Source organism: Mauremys reevesii, unplaced genomic scaffold (assembly GCF_016161935.1).
Source record: "Mauremys reevesii isolate NIE-2019 unplaced genomic scaffold, ASM1616193v1 Contig54, whole genome shotgun sequence".
NCBI lineage: Eukaryota > Metazoa > Chordata > Testudines > Geoemydidae > Mauremys > Mauremys reevesii.
In genome coordinates, this window is record NW_024100867.1 from 250,613 (window position 1) to 275,219 (window position 24,607).

At 48.5% G+C, this 24,607-nt stretch overlaps 2 protein-coding genes across 8 annotated transcripts in view; both read left to right on the forward strand.

Moving 5' to 3' along the window:
- Positions 1-18,888, forward strand: part of LOC120394385 (NACHT, LRR and PYD domains-containing protein 3-like) — a 51,874-nt gene extending 32,986 nt beyond the window's left edge. The window contains 6 exon segments of the mRNA XM_039518617.1: positions 4,894-5,064; positions 7,987-8,157; positions 9,795-9,965; positions 12,104-12,274; positions 15,835-16,005; positions 18,239-18,888. Of these exon segments, the coding sequence (XP_039374551.1) occupies positions 4,894-5,064; positions 7,987-8,157; positions 9,795-9,965; positions 12,104-12,274; positions 15,835-16,005; positions 18,239-18,329 (946 nt within the window). The 3' untranslated portion in view covers positions 18,330-18,888.
- Positions 18,889-23,645: 4,757 nt separating this feature from the next.
- Positions 23,646-24,607, forward strand: part of LOC120394386 (NACHT, LRR and PYD domains-containing protein 12-like) — a 52,162-nt gene continuing 51,200 nt past the window's right edge. For all 7 annotated transcript variants that reach the window (XR_005592271.1, XM_039518623.1, XM_039518622.1 and 4 more), the window contains exon 1: positions 23,646-23,797. The gene's annotated coding sequence lies outside the window, so the exon portion shown is untranslated. The remainder of the gene's footprint in view (positions 23,798-24,607) is intronic.

Consider the following 24,607-nt stretch of genomic DNA (forward strand, 5'->3'; position numbering starts at 1 on the left):
TCTAAAAAACAAGGAAAAAATCAATCAGGTATTAAGAAAAAGGCTTTTAATTAAAGAAAAGAAAGGTAAAAGAAAACCCTCTGGGAGAGATTAGCATACCAGCTACTCTCACAGACAACAGATTCGAAACACAGAGGATGTTCCCCTGGGCAAAAATCTTAATACACACAAGAATATCCAAATTTTGATAATTCCCTTAATGGTACCAAGACAAGTTACAAAGAAAATAAACATAAACCTATTTATCCCTTTCTAAAACTTACTACTCTGATAAGAGGCTGCTTCCTGGATCTTTTTCACTCTGGCTGAAAACTGAAACTGACTCTAAACAAAGGAAACTTCCCTCCTTCCTTTTGAAACATCTTGTTCCCCCATTGGTTCCTCTGGTCAGGTGTCAGCCAGGCTAGATGAACTTCTTAACCCTTTACAGGTAAAAGAGGCATTAACCCTTAACTATCTGTTTATGACAGCTATCCTTCCAGAAGACATGGACCACAGTGGGGACAGAGCTCATCAGTACTAAAGGAGAAACTATTATATTATATCTTCCTCAAGGCAACAGCCAGGTTTCGGTTGGCCTCAGTGAAAAACAGGTAGCTGCGCCTGGCCTGCACTCAACCACTTAGCCTAATCTGCACAAACCACCTTAGTTTCCAGGAATTACCTCCCCTTCACCCTTTACCTAAGGATTCCCTCTCGGACATGACTTTCATCTACCCCTTAGCGAGTCCTGTGATGTCCTGAACCAAAATGCTACAAATCCCTATGGCAACCATATACCATTGTGGCCCTCTGCTCAGACAACCAGCACACCTCAGCACAGAGACAAGAGATCCCTGGTCCTCTTGACACATCTACACCATCCTTGTATGACAGTGTGAGCTGTGGCACCGGCTGCAGTGAATCGTTCCTCATCCAATACAGCTACACATAACACAGGGATGGGTAGTGCATGCAGGGGAATGAGTGAATATAATTCTGTTGGACACAATGCACAATGGCAGATTTTGTTCATCATTCTTCAGGTCTGCTTGTTATGGGGCAGCCCTGTCTGCAACCTACTCACAGTATATCCCCAGTGACTATTGCAGCTTCAGGGGGTGCAGAGTTAAGGTTGCAGGGCAGAGTTTCTGTGGACATTACCTGTGTATTTCTGGGATATCAGAGTGTTACGTAAAAGTGCATTTAGCCAGGGCCGGCTCTGGCTTTTTTGCCGCCCCAAGCAAAAAAAACAAACAAAAAAACCACACAGCGCGGCAAAGTGGGATGGGGGGAACAAAAAACGGCGTGGCTGGAACTGTAAAGCGGGGGGGGGGGGGGACAACAACAACAACAAAAAAGCACAGTGCGGCCGGAGCAGTAAAGCAAGGGGAAGGGGGAGGAACAAAAACAAAAAAAATGGTGCGGCTGGAGCGGCAAAGCAGGGGAAAAAAAAAGAAAAAAAACCATGGTACAGCTAAAGCGGCAAAGCAGGGTGGGAGGAACAAAAAAAGGGCACAGCTGGAACGGCAAAGCGGGGTGGGGAAACCTGCAGCACCGCCGGAGCGGTCACGCCTGGTTGGGGCACACAAAAAACCATAGCATGGCTGGAGCGGCAATGCAGGAGGAAAAAAAAAAACCTGCGACGAGGCAAAGGCGTGGGGGGACACAAAACGAAAACATGGCGTGGCTCGAGCAGCAAAGTGGGGGTAGGGGGAGGGACAACGGCACGGCTGGCAAAGCAGGGAAAAACAAAACAAAAAACCCCACAGGGCGGCCGGAGCCAGGGTGCAGGGGACTCCTGTGCTGCAGAGTGCGCGCCTGGTCTAGTGGGGAGGAGGGGGATAGACGGGGGGGGGGGGGTGGCCAGCGCTTCAGCGGGGCACTCATCCCGTGGCCCCGACCACTGCGCCGCCTGCAGGAGGGCTCTGCGCTGCTCCGGTTGGCGGGGAGGGAAGGACGCGGGCTGCCCTGCCGAGTTTGCTGCAGGGCGCTCCCCTCCTCCGCCCCCTACAGGGCGGCCAGAGCAGCAAACAAACAAAAACAAAAAGCGGCCGTGCCACCCTAGGATTGGGCGAAAGCCGCCCCCTAGAATCTGCCGCCCCAAGTGCTGGTAGGGAGAATGGCATGATTGTGGGGCACCTGCATGTGTGGGGGGCCTCAAGGAGGCTTCCTAGGAACACCTCAGTGCCACTCAGCTACCAGCTTTGGTCTCTTCCTGCTCTCTTCATGCCACCAGTAGGGTTGGTGGGGCCATTGTGAGGAAGGAAGTTGGTACCGATGGGCTGTGAGGAGCACGTCTACTGGCTGGAGGCAGCAAGGGAATGAAGGGGAGTCCCTGCCTCCCTACTTCACTTTGCAGGCTATCCCACGGGGAAGAGGCCCTGCAGCACAGGAAGATTCTTAACCTAGACTAGGAATGCTACTGCCCCACTATAATGCTCTGTCTTTAAAACCAGATACTAGGCCACAGTGATGGAGATTAGTAAATGTTGTACCTATATTTACAGACAATATGGAGCAGAGGAATACACACAGGGCCAGGAGCCATGAATTCCTGCCGTCTGTGCCCCATTCTCCCAGTGACTGGCCTTAACAACACTTTGCACTTAGGTGGCACTTAATAAACCTAATTTAGTGCAATCCCCTCACCACTCCTTTGAGGTTGGTCAGTGTTATTGCCCTCATTCTAGTAGTAGGAGAAGGTGAGGGGCAGAGATTTTAATTGTGTTTTCCAAGATGTCACATTCTGTGGTCCAGACCCAGATTTTTTTCATAGGTAGCAGTTTAATAATGGGTTAAGCATGGAGGTTAACTACAAACTTCCCATAGTTCAATAGTCCAAGGAATACCCTCTCGTCATAGGTGTTTTTGATTGTGGAGCCTGCAAATTTGCAGTGAAATGGTCATCATAGAGTTAACCGAGTTATCCAGAGTACTAGACAATGGAGCCATACTCCAGCCTTCCCTCACTTCCTGTTTTGGGAGGGAAAGTTCCCCCCAACACTTAGTTTGGTGAGATGCAATTGAATAAAGTAGTAGATTGCCCAACCTGCAGTTCTGTGACTAAAATGTTATTCTTGTAAGGCTGAATGGTCCCTTTACAAAAACAGCAGCATGCAGTTTATCTGAGGGTTAACTTGGACCCTGAGATCATGTGTCCCAGCTAAGAAACTTATTAAAAGGAGCACTTGCTTGGATGCACTGTGAATCCCTTAGTTTCACAAGCACTGTAAACCCCACCTTTAGCCTTTTGTAAGTGGGTCTGATACAGGGGGGATAGGAAGGTAATTTCTCTCCTAATCCTAGAAAGTCCCCCTGGGAGTAAGGAATCCAGTTGTGTTAAACAGATGAGCGGGGGTGGTGGTGGTGGTAGGCTTTCATCTGCAGTATAGGTAGCTGGGAGTCTGGCTGGGAGAAAAATAATGTAACTTGTCATCCAATTTGGAAGGGTTTTGGCTTCCACGGACATGACTGATTAGTTTTTAGGCACTGAGGAATGTTTTGGGGAAGGCAGGGTGTTACCCAGGGTCAGGGGCGGCGCCAGGGTTTTTGGCGCCCTAGGCGCAAGGCCAGCTCTACCCATTTCCCCGCTGGTCCCGCGGCTCCGGTGGACCTCCCGCAGGGGTCCCTGTGGAGGATCCGGTGGACCTGCCGCAGGCGTGCTTGCGGATACTCCACTGGAGCCGCGGGACCAGCGGACCCTCCGCAGGCACGCCTGCGGGAAGTCCACCAGAGCCGCCTGCCGCCCTCCCAGCAAAATGCCACCCCCGCCAAATCCTGGCGCCCTAGGCGACTGCCTAGGTCGCCTAAATGGAAGTGCCGGCCCTGCCTAGGGTTTTCAGAACCCACAGCAGTGGTAACATAACTATTTCACTCCCAGCGGTGCCAGGAATAAATCAATGGGAGCACAGCAAATCCATCTGATAAAAGATTAATGCAAGTAAACATGCTCTATATCTAAAACAGCAGTTTATTAGATTTAAGCAAACACAGACATAAGCAATAGGTTTAGAACATCCCAGATATTTACCTGACATCTGGAGCGGTATTGAGTTATTAACAGCAGGTTCACAGTGGCCAGTTACTCACTCATCGGGGAGAAAAGGTGTCAGGAAAAAATGTCTCTCAAGGTGGCTTCAGAGGACTGCTCTAAAATACACTATATTACCTAGTCTTTTATAACTAACTTCCACAAAACACATAGGTCATAACCACCTCTACAAAATCATCACTTTTCCTAACTTTCAATAAACGTCTAATATCAGAGGCGCTCAGGCTCAAGGTGTTTCATCCCCTTCTTTCAGTCTCAGTTATTTACTTTTCTCTCCCCTCCTCCCATTTTGCTTAGCAGAAACTGCCAGCTAGTTTTGATCTTGCCTTCAAAAGCCCTGCTTTCAGATTAACCCTATACTATGTGGTGTTCTATTTTATTAACTCACGATGGCTGAATGGACATAGTATGGTTGCAGTTGGCTAGATCAAATTCTGGGGTACACCCCCCCCCTCAAATCCAGGGTAACAAGGGGAGCTTACATAGCAGCTTTAGATTTCATTTGCTTACGCAGAAAGGAACCAGAGTACCAGCACTGGGAAAGGGTTTGAACTGTTCCTCAGTGCCTATTGTTAGAATTTTCCATCCCATTACAAATACCCCTGCAGTCTGCTGCCCTCCCTTCAGTTCATCAATGTTCCCTTGTGGAGCTGGGGGTGACTGACAGAGCTAGGGGCACGTGGATGGAATCCACACAGACCATCCTACAGCTTCCTGCTAGAGCTCTGTGACTGCTCTCTTCTGAATGAACAAGTATGGTTCCCTTTTGAGGCAGACACTAACATCAATGAGAGAATCACAGCGAACAGGGAGGAATCAAGTAATAAACTTTTCTCTCCCATATGTTTTTGTCTCTGTAGGTTGAGGATTTGCAGTCTCACAGCTGCTTGTTGTGGGAATCTCTCTTCTGTTCTCAGCACCAGCCAGACCCTGACAGAGGTGGAACTGTGGGGGAATGAACTGGGAGATTCCGGAATGCAGCTGCTGTGTGAGGGACTGAAACATCCAGACTGCAAACTGCAGAAGTTAGGGTGAGTTACAGATGAGTCACTTTAATCTGTATTTGTTAACACAGAGTCACAATTAAGCTCTTTTCACAAGAATCACAGTGTTTCTGTCCATCCCCCAACCCAAGAACTGGCCCTCATTCTTCTCCCACTGCTGTGCTGATAGTTTGCATTTTCTTGTTAAAAAGTAAGATAATACGTCTCACAGTACATTCTAAATGCAACACGTTTGCATGTTAGAATCTCAAGTTTTTATTCAGTAAGCGAGATTGAGAACACAGGTCTAGGATCCTTTCCCAATTTAATTAAAGGAACCCTCATTCACTCAACTAATTTACCACCATTATCACAATTAATCCTGAGACAAGCAGAGAAAAAGGCAGAGTGAAAGGACACAAAGGAAAGTACTGTTTACCATCGCAGAAATACAGCCAGTTGTTTTTAAATCTACAGGTAGAAGTGAATGTTGTAAGGTATCTAAGCCACTGGGGGAAAGGAAAACTGTTTGAAAAAGCCATAAGAAGTTGGATCACACAATGACTTTCATGCACTGTACATGTGTTATAGTTTAATGTAGGTACTCAGCTTATTTTACTCACAAACCATTAATGAAAACACAGTTACAAGATCCTTTCACAATTTGGTTAGAATAACCATCCTTCATTCAAATCCTTTACCTCCATTACAAGAACTAACCCTACAACAAACACTAGCTGTCACAGTTCAAGGCTTGCTGCATCTTTGACCCCTCTGTCTCTCCGAGTGCACCCTTCCCAGTAAGAGGCCCGGCACATTCATAGAATCATAGAATTCAAGATCAGAAGGGACCATTATGATCATCTAGTCTGACCTCCTGCAAGATGCAGGCCACATAAGCCGATCCACCCACTCCTTAGCAAGCGACCCCTGCCCCATGCTTCGGAGGAAGGCGAAAAACCTCCAGGGCCATAGCCAATCTTCCCTGGAGGAAAATTCCTTCCCGACCCCAAATATGGCGGTCAGCTGAACCCCGAGCATGCGGGCAAGACTCTCCAGCCAAACCCTCTGGAAAAGGTTATATCATACCATTGACCCATTGTACTATTTACCAGTGTGGCACTTAATTGACCTATTGACTAATCCCGTTATCCTATCATACCATCCCCTCCATAAACTTATCTAGCTTAATCTTAAAGTCATGGAGGTCCTTCGCCCCCACTGTTTCCCTCGGTAGGCTGTTCCAGTATTGCACTCCCCTGATGGTTAGAAACCTTCGTCTAATTTCAAGCCTGAATTTCCTGACTGACAGTTTATATCCGTTCGTCCTCGTGTCCACATTAGCACTGAGCTGAAATAATTCTTCTCCTTCCCTGGTATTTATCCCTCTGATATATTTAAAGAGTGTAATCATATCTCCTCTTATCCTTCTTTTGGTTAAGGAAAACAAACTGAGTTCCTCAAGTCTGCTTTCATACGAAAGGCCTTCCATTCCTCGGATCATTCTAGTGGCCCTTCTTTGTACCTGTTCTAGTTTGAATTCATCCTTCTTAAACATGGGAGACCAAAACTGCACACAATTTCTCTCAGAATGGAACATTGTTGATTCCTCCACTTTTAGACTGGGGGTCCAGGTTGCAGCACCCCTGTTTACCATCCACTATTACTTAGTAGATTTACTGTGTTCGACATCTGTTAGATTTCCCTTCAGGAGCTGTGGCCAGTGAGAACACAGTGACTTGTTCAAAACAAAATATTAGTTATTATATTAATATATATTCATCAGGTCTAGTTATTACTTAGTCCCACCTTGAGTGCTGGGGACTGGACTAGATGACCTATTGAGGTCCCTTCCAGTCCTACACTTGTATGATTCTATGAATATTATAACAGCGTGCCAGCTCCGTTGTAGTTAAGAGTGAGATCGCCTGTCTATTTAAAGGTCTAAGTGCTCTACATGCCACATGATTATTTGCATTCCCTTGAAATGTGGTGTGCTTCATGGGGACATGGAGCTAGGTTACTGATCCAAATCTGGAGTCATTTGAGTAAGGGGTTGAGTAAGGGGCCCCACCGGAAAAAAAAAAGTGTTCATAAAACTGAAGAATTCTGCAAACTTTTTTGTGTGCAGTTCTAGGGATCAAACCGTGGCTCTGATCATGGCCACATGATCTGAATAGTTTGACCCATACCCTAGCTAGTGCGTACACCACTCATTGCCTCTTTGGAGGAGCAGAATGAAAATACTATTTAAGAAAGAGTTTAGTTCTCTAGCTAGTGACATTCCAAATATTATCATGTCAAATTGATTACACTGTGCGTGTGCAGACACAGAGCCGAAGAGGCATTTTAGGGAGGTACTATACACAGGACCTGAATAGCTTAAAGGCCTCTATTATGGCCATTGAAGTGGAGAAACACCCAGGTGTTATAAGTTCAAATTCACCCTTGGGCAGAAGTAGGAAGTGGCTTCAATCTGTCTCTGTCAAAGGGTGAGTTGTTTTTTTTAATTTTGAGGAAATGTAATCTGAGTACAGCAGAAAATTCCAAGTGCTCAAACTCTTTTTGAAAAAGAAAAAAATCACAGCTGCAAATGCTTGTTGGGACCAGGGAGTGGAGGAGTGGGGGGAATAGGGAGAGAGAGTTTGGGGGCTGCAGCAAGTGGAAGGAGGATTATGAGGAGGGAGATAAATGTGGATGGGTGGGAGGGGAAGGGATTAGACTGGGAGTGGGACAGGAGAGGTAGAATGGGACACTGGGAGGGGTGACATGTCAGGGGAAGTGGGAAGGGTTAGGAGTGGGGAACATCTGTCAGCCCCACATCCTTATCTCCCTTATAAGCTGGGATGGGATCTGGAGGGCCCCAACCCTTCTGAGGGTGTCTGAGACTCTCTCTCTGCCCCCCTACAACACAGACTATGGGGCATAAAGTAATAGTCATTTTCCTCTCTATATATGTGTCTCCTTCAGGTTGTCAGATTGTGATCTCACAGCTGTTTGTTGTGGCGATCTCTCCTCTGCTCTTAGAATCAACCAGACTCTGACAGAGCTGGACCTGGGAGAAAACAAACTGGGAGATTCCGGAGTGCAGCTGCTGTGTGAGGGACTGAAATATCTAAACTGCAAACTGCAGAAACTAGGGTAAGTAACAGCTGGTTTCCTTTAGTCTGTGCCTGTTAACATTGTAATATTGTGGTTTCTGCTTGTTCTCCTGGGATTCACTGCTGTGAATGCAGCAACAGTCTTTGAAAAGCACCTATTGTCTTCCCAAAGAGTGGGAAAAGGACCCACTACTGTGCAGATTTGTCAAATTTTGCTAGATAAAAGTTGGGTCACACAGTTATTTTTAACACACTGTAAATGTAGTATATTTTAATGGAGGTACTTGGGTTATTTTACTCATTTAATGTGAATGAGAATCAATGATAGATGTGCAGTTTGATTAGAACCACTAGTCACCATCTCAAGAATTAATCACACTCTTTAGCTGATAAAAATCCCAGAGTATTAAATTAAGTGCCATTTAAATCCAGCACAGACACCTGGCTCAGTGTCTAAAGCCACAACTCCAACAGAATGTTGCTAAGTCTCTGGGCTGCAAGCCCGTCTCCTTTACCAACAGAGAATGGGAAGGAAAAGAAACAAAATGAGAGGAGGGAAGATGAGAGATGGATACAGGTGAATGAAAGTGAGTTCTATGGAATTTTGGGGGCTGGTGATATGTTTCCAAAACATCCAACTGTTTACACTGTCTTAGATACCTCACCCAGATTTGGGTTCTGTGAGACAATAATAGGTTCCCTTCAGACACACATCAAGGTGAGGGTACGCAGTTATTTGTACTGGAACCTCTTAGCTTTGCAGATTAAACACAGTTAGGATTGAATTTTTTCCCAAAGTCTGTTCTTTGGTGCTTGACAGTAAGATAACATGGTTGCCCTGGCCCTTTCCTTAGAACATCAGCATCGGCAGCACTGGTTCCAGCTCTCCCAAACAGGCCAGGAAGAAAAGAACCAGAACCAGCTATAAAAATAAATAAATGAGCAGATATAATGTTAATGTTTACCACCCGAAGGTCTTGACTTCCTCACCTGCTCTCAGAGGGAGCTTCAGGCCAAACCTGCATCACCACCACAGCTGAGAAACTCAGGCCCTTCAAGGAATCTGTTACTGAGAGCTTGGTAGGGGAGCAGCATAAGAAGCATGTGTAGTAGAACCTTGGTCGGAGCACTGAGAGATACAGTCCTGCTGCTACCATGGAGATATTTCTCACATAAAACCAGGAAATAACTAATCACTGACCTGGGTTCAGACTGGTATCTTTGGAGCAGGAGGTGAAGGAAAAGGCTCTTACACTGCACTACTGCTTCCCAACCCCCACCATTTATTGAAGCCATGGATAAAAAAAAATTCCCCACGTGTCATCAAAACAGGAGTGAAAATGACAAAGTTGGTGGGTCCTGGATGAAACACAAAAATGGTATTGCAGTACTCCGGGTAGGAAAGCTCCAGAGCTTGTGTGGCGCTGCTGCCCTCAGGTTTACACTCAGAATTCCTTAGACTAATTTTAGGCTCTTCTAGACCCATTTTCACCTAATCCTCAGTTGTATAAGGGAGTCTGAGCTTATCTGTTAAAGCAAAGGAGTCAGAAGAAGCTGTAAGAATGTGTCTGTTCAGATAAGGGAGGGCTACTTTGATTTACACTGTTTACTCTTCTGTAAAGAATGGGGCATAAATAAATAGTAATTTCCCTCTCTGTATGTTTCTGTCTTCTGCAGGTTGTCTGACTGTGATCTCACAGCTGCCTGCTGTGGGGCTCTCTCCTCCGTTCTCAGCACCAGCCAGACTCTGACAGATCTGAACCTGTGGAAAAACAAGCTGGGAGATTCAGGAGTGCAGCTGCTGTGTGAGGGACTGAAACATCCACACTGCAAACTGCAGAAAATACAGTAAGAGCTGATTTCGTTTAGACTGAGCCTGTTAACGTTATACTATTGTGATTTCAGCTCTTCCTCCTGAGATCACAGTATCAGTGTGAATGCACCAACAACCTTTGAAAAGCACCATGGCCCAGATTTTTAAAGGTATTTCGGCATTGCGGCACTCAGTGTTGTAATGTCTAATTGACTGTCAGTGGGATTTAGGCTCTGAAGATGAAACGTCTAAATACCTTTAAAAATCTGGGTCCTACCATCTTCCAAAGGAGTGGGAAAGAAAACCCCCTGCCATGTAAATGGATCATATTATACTAGATAAGAAGTTAGATCACACAGTGGCTCTTCAGATACTGGAAATGCAGTACAAGTTAGTGTAAAAACTCAGGTTATTTTACTCACTAAGTGTGAAGGAGAACACAGTTATAGCTGACTTTCCTAATTCGATTAAAATAACCCTCTTCCATTCAAATCCTTTACCACCATCACAAGAGCTAATCCTGGGAAATACCTAACACAGAGACAAAGAAACAGAAAGAGGGAGGAAAAAAAGGAAAGGGCAAAAAGAGAGTGATTCAGCCAGGAACTACCTCTAGGGGCAGATATCTGTTGGTAAGTACTTCATGCTTCACCCCTCTATTCCTCAGCCTGCCCGTCACTCCAGGCAGCAGCTCTCACAGGTGTTGGCAGCACTGGCAGGTCCAGTTAGCTCTGCAGGTCTAGTTGGCTGGTCAGGAACAATCCCAGGCAGCTGTAAATGATTGTGAAGCTCTTTAGTTGATAAAACCCCTAGAGTATGAGGTTAGGTGCTATTTCAGTCCAGCACAGACAGCTGGCTCAGGGTTTAAATCCACCACTCTGAGAGAATGGGCTGCAGCCTGGCTTCCTCATCAATGGAGAATGGAAAGGAAAAGAAACAAAGTGAGAGGAGGGAAGATGAGATGGATGTGAGTGAATGGAAGTGAGTTCTGTGGTATTTTGGGCTAGTTTAACAAGGTGGCTTTCCCCTTAAGGGCTAGAGACCTGGGCCAGCCAAGCCTAGTTAGGCACACCTGAGCAGAGGTCACCTGATTCCCTCATAAAGGTCAGCAGGGAGCCGTAAGTAGGGGTGGGGGAATATCTCTTCTCGAGCAATCAGTAATAGGGTCCCATACAGGCAGCTTTTCAGTTGTTTGGAGTTTAGCACTTTACCATTGTAGACTAGGAAATCACTTGTTCCTGAATTGTTATAAAAGTTTTTTCTTTGGTGCTTGACACAAACATGGCGGCCATGTCCCTTCCTTTAGAATTGCAGCATCCCCAGCCCTGGAGACTGGCTTCCACTAACTCAAACATGCTGGGAAGAAACAAATAATGTTGTTCTCCAGAAACTGCTGTAAAAAGCAAATAAAATACATTTTGATGTTTCCCCCAGAGAGATACAATCCCACTACTGCCATGGAGGTATTTTTCACACAGAGGATATTACAATAGTCCAGCTAGGAAAGCCTTAGGGCCTGTGCTGCTCTCAATCAGTCGCTCACACTCAGAATGCCCTAGACTAAGGTCCTGTCTGCAATACAGAATTAAGTTGACCTAACTTATGTCTGCATACAACTGCCACAGTGATTACACCGCTTGTGTGTGTCTGCACTTTGCTCTGTGTGTCAGCCATGCGCGTTCTCACCAGGAGTGCTTGTATCGATTGTACTGTCGGTGTGGGGCATTGTGGGAAGGCTCCTGAAAGCCAGGAACAGATGACATAAGTAAGGCAGCGTCTACACTGACATTGCATTGACCTAGCTAACCTTGACTCTACACTGCTCATGGAGGAGGAGTTATTAAGTCAGTGTAACTGGGCAGTTACATCAGTGGGGGCAAAATTTAAGTGTAGACACTTCCATAGTTAGGTTGACCTAAGCTGCCTTTCATCGACCTGACTGTAGTGTAGACCAGACCTAATTTAGACTCCTCAGCACCTATTTACACCTAGTGCCCAATTGTGTAAGGGAGTCTGAGCTGATCGCTTAAAACCAAGGAGCCAGAAGAAGGTGCAAAAATGTGTAAGCTCAGGTAAGGGGAGGGCTAATTTGACTTACACCATTTTACTTTTTGTAAGCTAATGGAACATAAACAAATGATCATTTCCCTCTCTGTATGTCTGTCTCCTGAAGGTTGTCCGATTTTGATCTCACGGCTGCTTGTTGTGGGCATCTCTCCTCTGCCCTCGGCATCAGCCAGAGCCTGACAGAGCTGATCCTGTGGAAGATCAGCCTGGGGGATTCCGGAGGGCAGCTGCTGTGTGAGGGACTGAAACATCCAAATTGCAAACTGGAGAAACTATCGTAAGTAACAGCTGGTTCCCTTTAGTCTGTGCCTGTTAACACGGTGGTGTTGTGTGTTGCTCTCTTTACCAGGATCACAATATCCTACAGTGCATGGAACCCACTCACGGAGCAGCCCCACACTGCTCTTGAGGAAAAGACAGAGACCCACTCGTGTTCATTGGTTTTATTTTACTAATTAACAATCAAATAAACCCTCAATCCTTGGGCTGTATTCATCAGGGCAAAACAGCTGGGGGGCAGCTGCCCTCAAGGGGTAGCCAAGGATCTCCCTGGCACAGGGTAATTCTTAGGTAGTGTTAACCATGTGTGGCCAACTCTACACCACCCCTCTCCCCATCCCCCTGCCTCAGCACAGTGTGTATGGAGGGTCATGGAGACGTATGTTGGGGCAGGAGGGGGCGGGGCAGAGTTCATGGTGCTGTGTCAGATCCTAGGTGGCACAGCCACTGGGGTAACACAGAAATCTGAGGTTCCTCTAAGGCCAGGTTGACACTTAAAATGCTGCAGGAGCACCGCTGTCGCACTTCAGTGGAGACACTATCTACGCTGACAGGAGGGTTTCTCCCATCAACGTAGGGAGAGGAAGTTGCTATGTCGACGAGAGAAGGTGAGGGTCATAGTGGATCACAAGCTAAATATGAGTCAATAATGTAACACTGTTGCAGGAAAAGCAAACATCATTCTGGGATGTATTAGCAGGAATGTTGTAAGCAAGACACAAGAAGTAGTTCTCCCGCTCTACTTTACCTCACCTGGAGTATTGTGTCCAGTTCTGGGAGCCACATATCAGGGAAGATGTGGACAAATTGGAGAAAGTCCAGAGAAGAGCAACAAAAATGATGAAAGGTCTAAAAATCATGACCTATGGGGGAAGATTGAAAAAACTGGGTTTGTTTAGCCTGGAGAAGAAAAGACTGAGAGGGGGACATGATAGCAGTTTTCAAGTACATAAAGGTTGTTACAAGGAGGAGAGAGAAAAAATATTCTCCTTAACCTCTGCAGATAGGACAAGAAGCAATGGGCTTAAATTGCAGCAAGAGAGGTTTAGATTTGGACATTAGAAAACACTTCCTAACTGCCAGGGTGGTTAACCACTGGAATAAATTGCCTAGGGAGGCTGTGGAATCTCCATCATTGGAGATTTTTAAGAGCAGCTTAGACAAACACCTGTCAGGGATGGTCTAGATAATAGTCCTGCCTTGAGGGCAGGGGACTGAACTAGCTGACCTATTGAGGTCCCTTCCAGTCCTATGATTCTGTATCCGACCCAGGATCAGGAGAGTGGAAAGGTGACTTAGAGCCGGTTTCCTCATCCACAAGTCTAGTCAGTTGTGTTGAGGGTGAACATGGTGCAGCTGAGGACACAGTCCAGTGGCTTTTAGCAAACCCTAAATGCAGCATATTTTGATGTTAGAAACCCAGTAACAACATTCTCCCCTCCCCCAGCCTGGAGCCATCTCTCCAGCTTTCCCAAAAGGGCTGGGAAGAGAAGAAAATTAAACACGTATCTGTTCTCCCTTAGCTGTAAACAACGCATAGGAATAAATAACATCAGTATTAATGTCTTACCACAAAGGGGCTGGGATCCCCTCTGCTCATCACCTGTCATTTCAGGCTAAACCTGCAGTGTCACCCAGCTACTGATAACACAGCTCAGCCAGCAAGTGTCACTGAGAGCTGGCTGTGGGCTGCCCCCGGTGCCCTTCCGGCCCATCCTTCTCATGGCAGATAATTCAGGGCTGGTCGGTGGCCCCACTGGCCAGAGATCAGCCCTGTCATCTCTGATCTCCTCATGGTCCCTCTGCATTTTCTTCCTATCACCCAGCCTTAGCAATTGCCTCTTGCCTCCTGCTTGCAGGCTCCTCCTCATGTGTCCTGCTGCTGCTCCCAGCCCCTGCCAGCCACAGCCCGCTTCCCTGATCAGCTCTCACCTTCCCACCTGCCTCTTTGTCCTGGATCTCAGGATGCTGCTACTCAGCCTTCTCCCCTTGCTGCCTGCAGCCTGCTGCTCACCCTCACCCACACTGGCCAGCACTATCAGTCTGATCCCCTCTGTGCCCACGATGTCACTTCTCTTTCCTTGTCATTCGGGGTTCCTTCCTCTCTCAGGTTAACCTGGGGCCCAGTCATAGATTCATAGAAGATTAGGGTTAGAAGCGACCTCAGGAGGTCATCCAGTCCAACTCCCTGCTCAAAGCAGGACCAACCCCAAAGCTGTCCTTTCCTTTCACCCCATTCTAGGTGGTGGAGTGCCCAGAACAGAACCAGCAGTTTGTTATAGGATATTGTTAGGACTCCCAATTGATTAGAAATAGCATACTTTTCCCTTCAGTATACTTTTCCCTTCAACTATGCTGATCATTCCTTAGGGAAATACACACTATCTTCTGGGGAAATTCTGCACCAAAAAATTAAAAATTCTGCAAAATTCTGCATATCCTGTCAAAATAACACCATACAATCATGCCAGTAACAATTATTTTAATTTATTTCAAAATACCTGTCAGCAAGTATCTCTGTAACAAACAGACCCCCCCAAAAAAAGATTCTGGTATTTTTATTTATTTATTTATTTATTACAAATAGATTCCTTACCAGGCAAATTAATACAGAACTTTGTGTAATTCATTTAAATGACAATACAGAACTGTATTTACTGCAACTGCCAGAAGCAGTGCAAAGGTTTGGGGGAGCCAGGGGTAATGGAGGAGCTGAGGGAGAGGGAAGGAACCTAGGCGTGAACCTGGCAGGTGTTGGGTGTGGATGGGAGGTTTTTCTTTGGGGTGGGTTAGGGGAATTGTTCGGGTGTTGAGAAGTCTCCCCCATACAGACCCTGGCTGACCCCAAGCCTTTCCCATTCAGTCAGGCACATCTGCCCCTATCCTCACACCCTTCATCCTCATGGGTCCCTGCAGCCCCCTCCCCTGTCCCCAGGCTCAGCGCTGTCACCCCACTAGATCCTGAGCCCATGCTCTGGTCTGTCCCTCCACCACACTAGCCATTCTGAACCCAGTCTGTGACACCCCCCCCCCCCAGCAGCCCTGTGTGCCTCACTCTGTCCTAACCTGGCTCCATGGGCAGGGTGCTGTGATAAACTTCTACTCCTGGGGGAATTCTGCAGCACTGGGCATAGAATTTTGTATTTTCCTGCATAAAATACATTTTGCCTAAGTGCTGCAGTCCCACCTTCTGCCCACCAGAGGCCGCTGTGGAGCTAGAGCATGAATGCAGCTGGCTGTTCTGGCGCCAGAGCGGCCTCTGGTGGGCAAAAGGTGGAACTGCAGCACTTTTTACCCAAAATGTTTTTTATGAGGGAAAATTCAAAATTATTCAAGACAAATTAATTCTGAACATCTGCAGATGCGCAGAATTTCCCCAGGAGTAACAGTAACTGATACAACAGGTGCACATGGAAAAGAATACCCTCCGGGACCTGTAGAGCCAATGGGATCTACCTGTGCATGTCCAGAGTGAAGAATCTCCTTTTAGACCCACTGACATCAGTGTTTGGGGCAAAAATATGCATGGTTTCCTCTTTGTATCTCTGTCCTCTGCAGATTGGGGGACTGCGATTTTACAGCTGCTTGTTGCAGGGAGCTCTCCTCTGCTCTCAGCACCAACCAGACCCTGAGGGAGCTGAATCTGCAGGAGAAAAAAATGGGAGACTTTGGCATGAAGCTGCTGTGTGAGGGACTGAAACATCCCACCTGCAAACTGCAGAAACTGTGGTAAGTTACAGCTGGATTCCTTTTAATTATATTGTGATGAAGCTGTTTTCACTAGAATTACAGTGTTACCGTCCAAGCCCCAACCAAGAACCGGTTCTCATTCTTCTCCCGCTGCTGTGCTGATTGGTTTCATATTACAAGTTTAAAAGTTGGGTAATGTAGTGCAGTAGTTCTCGACCAGGTGTCCGGGGCCCCTAGGGAGCCGTGAGCAGGTTTCAGGAGGGCCTACAAGCAGAGCCAGTATTAGACTCACTGGGGCCCAGGGCAGAAAGCCAACCCCCTACTGCATGGGGCTGAAGTCCAGGTCCTTGAGCCCCACCACCTGGGGCAGAAGCCTGAGCAATGTAGCTTCGTGGGGGGCCTTGTGGCATGGGGCCCCCAGCAGTTGCCCTGCTTGCTACCCCCAGATGCTGGCCCTGGCTTTTATATGCAGAAAACCAGTTATTGTGGCACAGGTGGGCTGTGAAGTTTTTTATAGCATGTTGGGGGGCTCAGAAAGAAAAAGGTTGAGAACCTCTGATGTAGCGGCTTTTAGTGCCCTCTGAAGGCAGCTACTTTTATATCAGAACCTCCTGGTATTTTATTCAGTAAACAAGACTGAGAGCACTAGTTTAGGATCCTTCCACAATTTAATTAAAGGAACCTTCTTCATTCACATTCACCGCCCTTGTCATAGGTAACCCTGGGACAAAGACTAACAGACAGATAGAGAAACAGAAAGGAAGAGTGGAAGGGCACACAGAAGAGCATTAGGTTAAGCACCCAAACAACCACCCAGCCAAGTGTTTTAAATCTACAGCTAGAAGTGAAGGGGGTAAAGTCACTAGGCCATAAGCCCGAGAGGGAAATGGGAAACTGTTTAAAAAAATTCATAGAGACTGAGGAGGAGAAAAGAGAAAAGACGACTAGGGGAGATGAAAGTCAGATGGGAGGAAATAGAAGCAAGTTCTGTGGAGCTTTGGGATTGCAAATGTGCTTAGTAAATGGTGAATTTTTGAGCTCCCACCTGCATTTCAGCAGTGTCAGGCCAACTCTGCAGCCCCACAAGTCTGCATCCCTGCTGAAAACTCTCCCCCTTCAAGGACTCTGTTACTGAAGCCCTATGGGGAGAGGGTGTGAGGAGCCTGGGCAGCACTGAGAGCTGAGATCTTGCTGCTTCCATGGCAAGATTCTGTGAGCTGGATTTTTCAGCCCCTGCTCCCTGTGAGCGCTGAGTAGCTCCAGGGGCACCTACAGAAATATTTCCATGGGAGGCCCTTGGGGAGGGGGGGTTGGTGCTGCCCCCAAGGGGGGTGGGCACTGGGAAGCGTTGGGTGCTGCCCTAAGGGAGTGGCAGAGCCCACCCCACACTCACCCTGCAGTGGTGGCTCCAGCAGCTCTGGTCCCATGGAGCTGGCTGGGGTTGGCTCCTTTCTCCTGGTGTTGCAACCTCTGGGGTCGCACCCCCATTCAGGCTTGGCCCAGCCACTCCTCCATCGTGATGATGGGCCAAATTTGTGTGAGTGACTGTGTGACCTGGTGCAGGGGGTTGCAGCACCACTGACACACATTTTGCCTGGCTACTGCCTCCGGGCCTCCCCCACCCCTGGTCAGGGCCAAACCTGAGCAGCGCTGCAACCACTGAGGTCACAACACCTGGACCGGGAGCCAAGCCCAGCCAGCCCCACAGGACCAGAGCCACAGGAGCTGTTGCTATGGTGTGTCATGTGTATGGCTGCGGGCTCCACTGTGTACCCCACAGCGATCAATGGGACTGTCCGTGTCAGTCAGTGCTCACTGCCCTGAGCAAGGGCTGCACAATCCAGCCCTTTATGTGCAGAAAGGACATTGCTGTCCCTGCCCAGAGTTCACAGGGTGAGTGGGGTGTGGGGGAGCAGGCCAGGCTACAGACTGCACTAGCGCTTCTCCTCCCCTCCCACAAGTGAGAGGCACCCGCTGGCAGTTAGCCCAGCAGGCAGAGGAGTGACAGTGACACAGATCCGGGGGCTTTGGCAGGCAGCTGGTACTGTGAGCTCTTTGGGGCTGGGACCGTCTTTGTGTTCTGTGGTTGTGCAGCGCCCAGCACAATGGGATCCTGGCCCATGATGGGGGCTCCTAGGCACCACCACAATACAAGGAGTAATAATACTAAACCGAGTGGTGGGCAGTGCTTTGGGCCTCAGACGCTGGAGGAATCAGACGTTGGACCTGCAGAGAATTAACATGTCCCCCTCTTTCCTTGTTTCCCCTGCAGCTTGTCCCAGCACAGTGTTAATGAAGAAACAAGACCAGAGCTGTATGCTGTGAAAGTGATAAAACCTGATCTGGTCATAGAGATATGGTAGGGTTTGAGTGGAAGCCAGTGCAACTCTGGCCTGGCTGCCCTGCCACTAGCTGGGACAGCAGCCAGGCAGTGTGGGGATCTGCCTCTTTTTAGAGGGACCCCTGCAACCTCCAGTGTCTCCAGCAGCATATTTTAGCATCTATGACAGGGGGCTGGGTAAAGATTGTCTGGGCCAACCCTACTGCCTGGGGGCAAGAGACTCAGGAGTAGGAGCTGGGTTTGATCTGTGCTTGGACTGACCTTGGAGGAGTTAATGGGTTGGGGTGGGAAGGAAGGAGGGATGAAGGGGGTCAGGGCCTAGGGGAGGAACAAATGTGAGATTGTGAGATGGAGGAGTCTGGTAGCCATCCCCTTTCAGTGTCTGTCGGTGCAGGGGAGAGACTCAAGAACCATCCTTGAATCCGGAGGGGAATTTTCTTTCTTTCCAACAGTTCTTTCATTTGGACCCCAACCCATAGTTATGAAATTGGCATTTTTTGTATCTGGGTCCAACATTTGTTTTTCCTGGATGTACGTTTCAGTTTTGATGAGTTCAATAAATATCATGAACCAAGAAATAACGCTGCACTTTAGAGTTTGTTTCTTGTTATAGTCTGTGCTAATGCCCAAGAATTCTCCCATGCTTCAGGGGCAGGAGAGTTCTCTGATTGTTTCCAGACATCTTTTCATGGTCCCAGTTTCTTATCCATTATAGTCAACACTTGCAGAAGCTAATGCAGTCAGAAATGACAGCCTTTTTACACCTTTCTGGAAGCTCATGGCTTTTTCAGAAAGGTGGTGTGGGTGAGCACCAACTGGCCCTGAATGTGCAGGTGTAAGTGACAAACAAAGGAGCAGGACAGAGAAATTGTTAATGACATGGCTGATCACCTGGCATTTTCAAAGGCTCTAACAGGAGTTTCATGTGCCCAAACAGATGCTGCTTCTCCCGTTAAAGTTGTTGCACAACTAACTGAGGAGGCTGGAGAAAACTCACTCTGCTCAGGGCCACTGACTTGTTCACACAGATACAACAATTAAAATACCCCCAAACACACAGAGTTTGGGTTTCAGTGAGACAAAGAGGGTGTGTATTTGTTTGTGGGCTGGACCTGGGCAGGAGGAGGACTGGACTTTCCCTAGCTCTGTGCTAAAAAGTGTTAATTATTGCATTTTAAAAGAAGGTTGTTCTTGTGGTGAATGGGGGATGATGTAACGTGGGAACCACTTGACCAAATAAGTCCAAATTTAAACCACAAACTCTACCCTGGACCTTCTACCAGCCTAGCAATTTTCAGGCTTTGCTATTTACACAAGTGGATTTTAAAGCACTTTGAAAACTCAGCTGTTCTGCAACTGCAACAGAACCCCACCCCATAATCGAAAGGTGGCCTTAGGGAGAGTCCTAAACTAGATAACGCACTGACTATAGATGAAGATCCATTATACTCTGAGTGGTGCTTGTACAGTTTTCTCATATGATACAGTCTTATAAAAAGAGAGGAAATTCTTGAAAATAATACAGGGGAGTGAGATGTTTTAGGGGGAACCCCAGGACTACTGGAGAAGTTATTGGACATAAATTTGAGCTTCCTATGCACGTGGTGGTGAATTTTGATAGACCCTGTCTGCCTCCAGGGGCGTGGAGTGACTAGTAATGCCTGGCTGAGGTGTGACATGGGGCTAGTCTGCACTAGAGGTGCTATAGCTGCCCTGATGCAGCTGCGCGGCTGTAGCCCGGCTAGTGAAGATGTTCTGTGTGGGAGATAGAGCCCCCGTCGGCACAATAAAAACACCTCCGTGAGAGGCGGTAGCTATGTCAGCAGGAGAAGCTCTCCCACCAGCATAGCACTGTCCACACCAGTGCTTAGGTTGGTGTGACTGGTGTCACTCGGGGGGGCGGCGGTGGCTTTTTTACACCTCTGAGGGACATAAGTTCTACTGACATAAGTGCTAGTGTGCACAAGCCCTAACAATGAGTGCAGAGAAAGTATCACCTGCCCATTTCTAAATGCTCCTCATCTCTCTGGGAAATGTGAAGTGCATCTTACTTTTGAATATAAAATGTTTCTGCCTCTGAAGAAGCAAATATTTGTTTCCCTCCATATCAGGGCTGCTTAGTTCAGGAGCCATGAATTGGATTTTTCAATGTGTGTGTTTGTGTTTCAATGTGTGTGCAATTGGAGCAGGCCATGCGTAGTTTATCCTGCTAACCCTGGATAGTTTGACATGTTAATTCCTCTCTTACAGAACTAGGATGTACTTAATAGATTGGGGGGATCACCAGGGCCAAATTCTGCACTCAGTTACATCCGTGCAGCTCCCCTGAACCACAGAAGTTACACATGGACAAGACAAGACCCAGGATCTTCCTGGTAGCACAGGGTGGTTCCTGCAGAAGCCAAAGGGGCTGCACAGGGGGTAACTCAAGGTGGAATTTGCCCCTAACACACTCTGGGTGATTCTCCCCCGCACAGCCCCATGTTCAGACAGCTGTGTCTGAGCAAAGCTGGTGTGAAGAGCGTATTAAACCTCATTAGGGAATTTCATCCACTCTAGGCCTGGTACTGCTCCCATTGCAGTCACTCCAACACTCCCGTTGACTGCAGAGGGGCAGGAATGGACTGTGACAGGGGATGCAAACCTCACACTGGTCAGGAAAGGGTAACTGTGGGCTTGATTAGCCCTGCCGTGCTACACCTGCAGAGGGGGTGAGGCTTGGAGGGAAGGGTTAAAGGGGGATTGCCCAGCTGAGGTGGCTGGGACGGAGTCTAGACCCCTTGCTCCCAGAGTGAGAGATGTCTGGCTGGGGCCAGGACCTGACTAGAGACAGCTGCCTGCCAGAGCCTCGCTGAGGGAAGGGAGGCCTCCTGTGGGGCTAGTGTTCGATTGTTACCAGTGACTTGCCTGTGGGTGCTGAGCAGGCTGCAGGTGCCCCTCCTCATGTAACAGCCAAACACAGAGCTGACTAGGGACCCAACAGTGCTCTGTAGCAAGCCCTGGAGCAACAGGGTCACCCAGGCTTTGTAGGCCTGATCCAAAGCCGTCAAAAGGAGTCTTTCCATTGATGTTAATAGGAGCTGGATTCAGCCATATGTGACAAAGGTAACTCAGAAGTAACCTCCACGTCATACCTGCATCGGTCTCTTCGTAGGATGTGACTGGGCTGGTTGTGTGCTTATTCTGAAGATGGTGGTTTCCCCAGACTCTAAAGCAGAAGCCAAGTTGAGTCGGGGTGTGATGGTCTTGTTCTCGGGCTGTTAGAACATCCCCATCCCCAGGGTGTCCCATGTTCTATGCAGTCAGGATGGTTCCTCTTCCAAGCTGCAGCCACAGAGCATCTGGCAACACCAGAAGATGGGAGACCCCGGCTGCATTTTGGAATGGGTAGAGAGTGCCCCCTGCTCCATGGCTGTCCCTCTCCCCATGCACCCTGCTGAGATCTGTGTCCCTTTGTGCGCTCCCCTCCCAATGGCCATTTTTTGTGAAAGATTATTGCCCAGCATGTGATCATGGCAATGGGAACATCCTTGCCTTTGTGTGATATGGCAGGTCATCCCAAGATCATGTTTGATTGCAGGCAGCTTGTGACAATCGGTGAGTGGTGCCGACAGGAGACATGGAGAGAATAAAGCATGGCCAAAGGATTAACTGGTGAAGTGGGGCCCCTCAAATGCCATCCAGGGCTTCTCAGGAGGCGGGTGAGATCTTTGCAAGGCACAATGTGAATACTGCACTGGTGCAGATCTAGGGATTTTCCACTGCGTGTACCACGGCAGTGAAAGCTTTTGCAGAGAGAGACATTTCCCCTGCCTATTTCTTCAGCATTTGTCTTAGGAACTGCTTGGGCTGGTTCTTGCTTGAAGCCAGCAGATCCCTCTCACTCTCATGTTCCCTATGTAGCAGTAACAAGGTCCTCGGTTCAGGGATTATAACATCTCTTCCTTCTGCACCTGCGGCAGAGAATGAACAGAGGGGAGCGCCATCCTGATTCTCCAGCAGAATTTAGGGGCTTGTCTCCATGTGATAGTTCTACCTCACAGGGGTGTTGGATGAGAAACAAATTAAAAAATATTGTGAGTTGCTCAGATACTAGGTGGATTTGTCAACATCTGCAAGCAGAGAACCAGTAGATTCTATTTATAGATATGTGCTTAAATATGTATCAATAGTCTGTCTGTCCTACTCACAGCCAGCGGGTGCATCCATTCCAGCTGTCTCACCCAGCACTCCCACTTTCACGCCATCCTGTTTTTCTGCCCACATGCCTATTCCACACAAACGCTCATTCCACAGACACAACTTACTGCACCGCCGACCCTTGGATACAGACAGAGCCTCTCACTCTGCACCCGCCCACCTGTCTTACAGGTACCCAGTCTCTCTGCACACACCCCTTCTAGAGGTAGGTCCCATCCCCCTCTGGGGCAGCTGAGCAGGTGCCTCCACCGCACCAGCCCCCAAGCTGCACAAGGGAAGGAAAACCCAGCCACGGGCCCCACCCTTCCCAGGCAGAGCCCAAGGCAAGGATGGGGTTCCCATGTGTTATGGGGAAGTCCCTGCCTGCCCAGTGAGCACCCCAGACCCATAGTTTCCCCTTTATGTGGGCAAGAAACTGACACCGCCCTAGTCCCCACACTGCCAGCTTCCTCCATATCTGCCTCCCAATTGTAATGCCTGGATCCCCTTTCACTGGTAAGGAAAACCCACCCCCCATCTCCCTATTCTATTCCCCAGCCAAGGGGTTGGCTCAGCCTGGATCCCCCAGGTCCCCAGCACCCACATCTGCACTCCACCTGAACAGCTCCCTCTCTCAGGTGGCAGCTCTCTTCTGAACTTTGCCAAAGAAGCCCTTGGAGCCATTAATCCCTCCCCAAGGTGACTGCCAGGGGCCTCACGACCCGCAGCTCCTGCCATGTGCCTCTGACCCCTCAGTCCTCCCATGTGTTTCTGCTGCCCCCTGGGTACCTCTGCCCGGCCCCCTCCATTTACCTGTGACAGCTCATGTGCTTCTGCTGCCCCCTCAAGGTGCTATACACCCTGTGTGTGCCAGTCCCTCACTGTGGGCTGGTGCCACAGCCCCACCTCTCCACCCTTCCTGCCCCTGTGAGGTGATGCAGAGGGAGAAATCCTCGGGCTACCCTGAGCACAGGGACTGCCAGGGCCGGCTCCAGGCACCAGCAGAGCAAGCTCGTGCTTGGGGCAGCAGATTCTAGGGGGCGGCTTTCGCCCAATCCTAGGCGGCATGGCACCTTTTTTTTTTTTTTGCTGCTGCTGCTCTGGCCGCCCTGTAGGGGGCGGAGGAGGGCAGCGCCCTGCAGCAAACTCGGCAGGGCAGCGTAGCTGTTTTGGTCGTTCCACCGGCCCTGGGGACTGCAATTCTTCCTGGCCCTTACACAGGTTGTGCAAGTTCCAGGGAAGCTCCTTGTGGGCTCCCCGCTGTGCAAGATCCAGGCATAACTGAGTCCAAGAGGATGGGACTGTGCTGAGGTGAGTAAAGGGTTAACACTGTAAGTGAGTTGCTCTGAGTTTCACTTTCACAGGCGGAGTTATTCTCACTCTCTAACCAGACATGCCAAACCCAGGGAAACAAACCCAGAAAAAGGGCTAGTTTGTGCTTGTAGCTTCTTCTTCTTTTTTTTTTTTTTTTTTTGATTGGCTCCCAGCAAGCAGGGGCAAGCAGAGGCAAAGGACAAGCAGTGCCAAGGGGGGAAGAGAGTCAGGGGGCACAGCAGGCCCACCACAGTCCCAGACTGCACACCGGGGGGATCTAGTCACATAGAGTGTTGGGGTTCTTAGGGATTGGCTTGTTTTGCCCTTGTTTTGAAACGGGATCAGCTTGATTTTTGGCTTATTGTGAAAGTCAGGGTGCTTATTTACTGCGTGAAAGTTGGCAACCGTCTCTCTAATGCAGACTCTGCAGGGTGAGGAGAGAGGGAGCCAGCGCTGCTGGTTCTGGTTCCTGGGCTTTTCTTGTCTTTGTAGTTGTGGGTCTAAATAGTGAGAAAATGGAGGCAGAGAAAGGAAGCTGGCTCCCAAGTTCTCTCCGGACTCTCCCTGTCTCACAGTAAGTGCATCACGCTCTGTGTTCCTGTAACTCAACTCAGTACAGCTTTGTACGGGTCAGTGGGGAATTAGCTCATCCTGCCTGGCCTTTGTCATCACAAATGTCTGTCTGCAGTAAAGAAGAATCTTTGGTCTGAATTCTGTAACATGCTGCATCTTCCTGCTTCCCCAACATCTTTGCATCTGACAGCGACTAGAGAGCTATGGGTGCTGCTGTGCCCCCTCTGCCTGGAT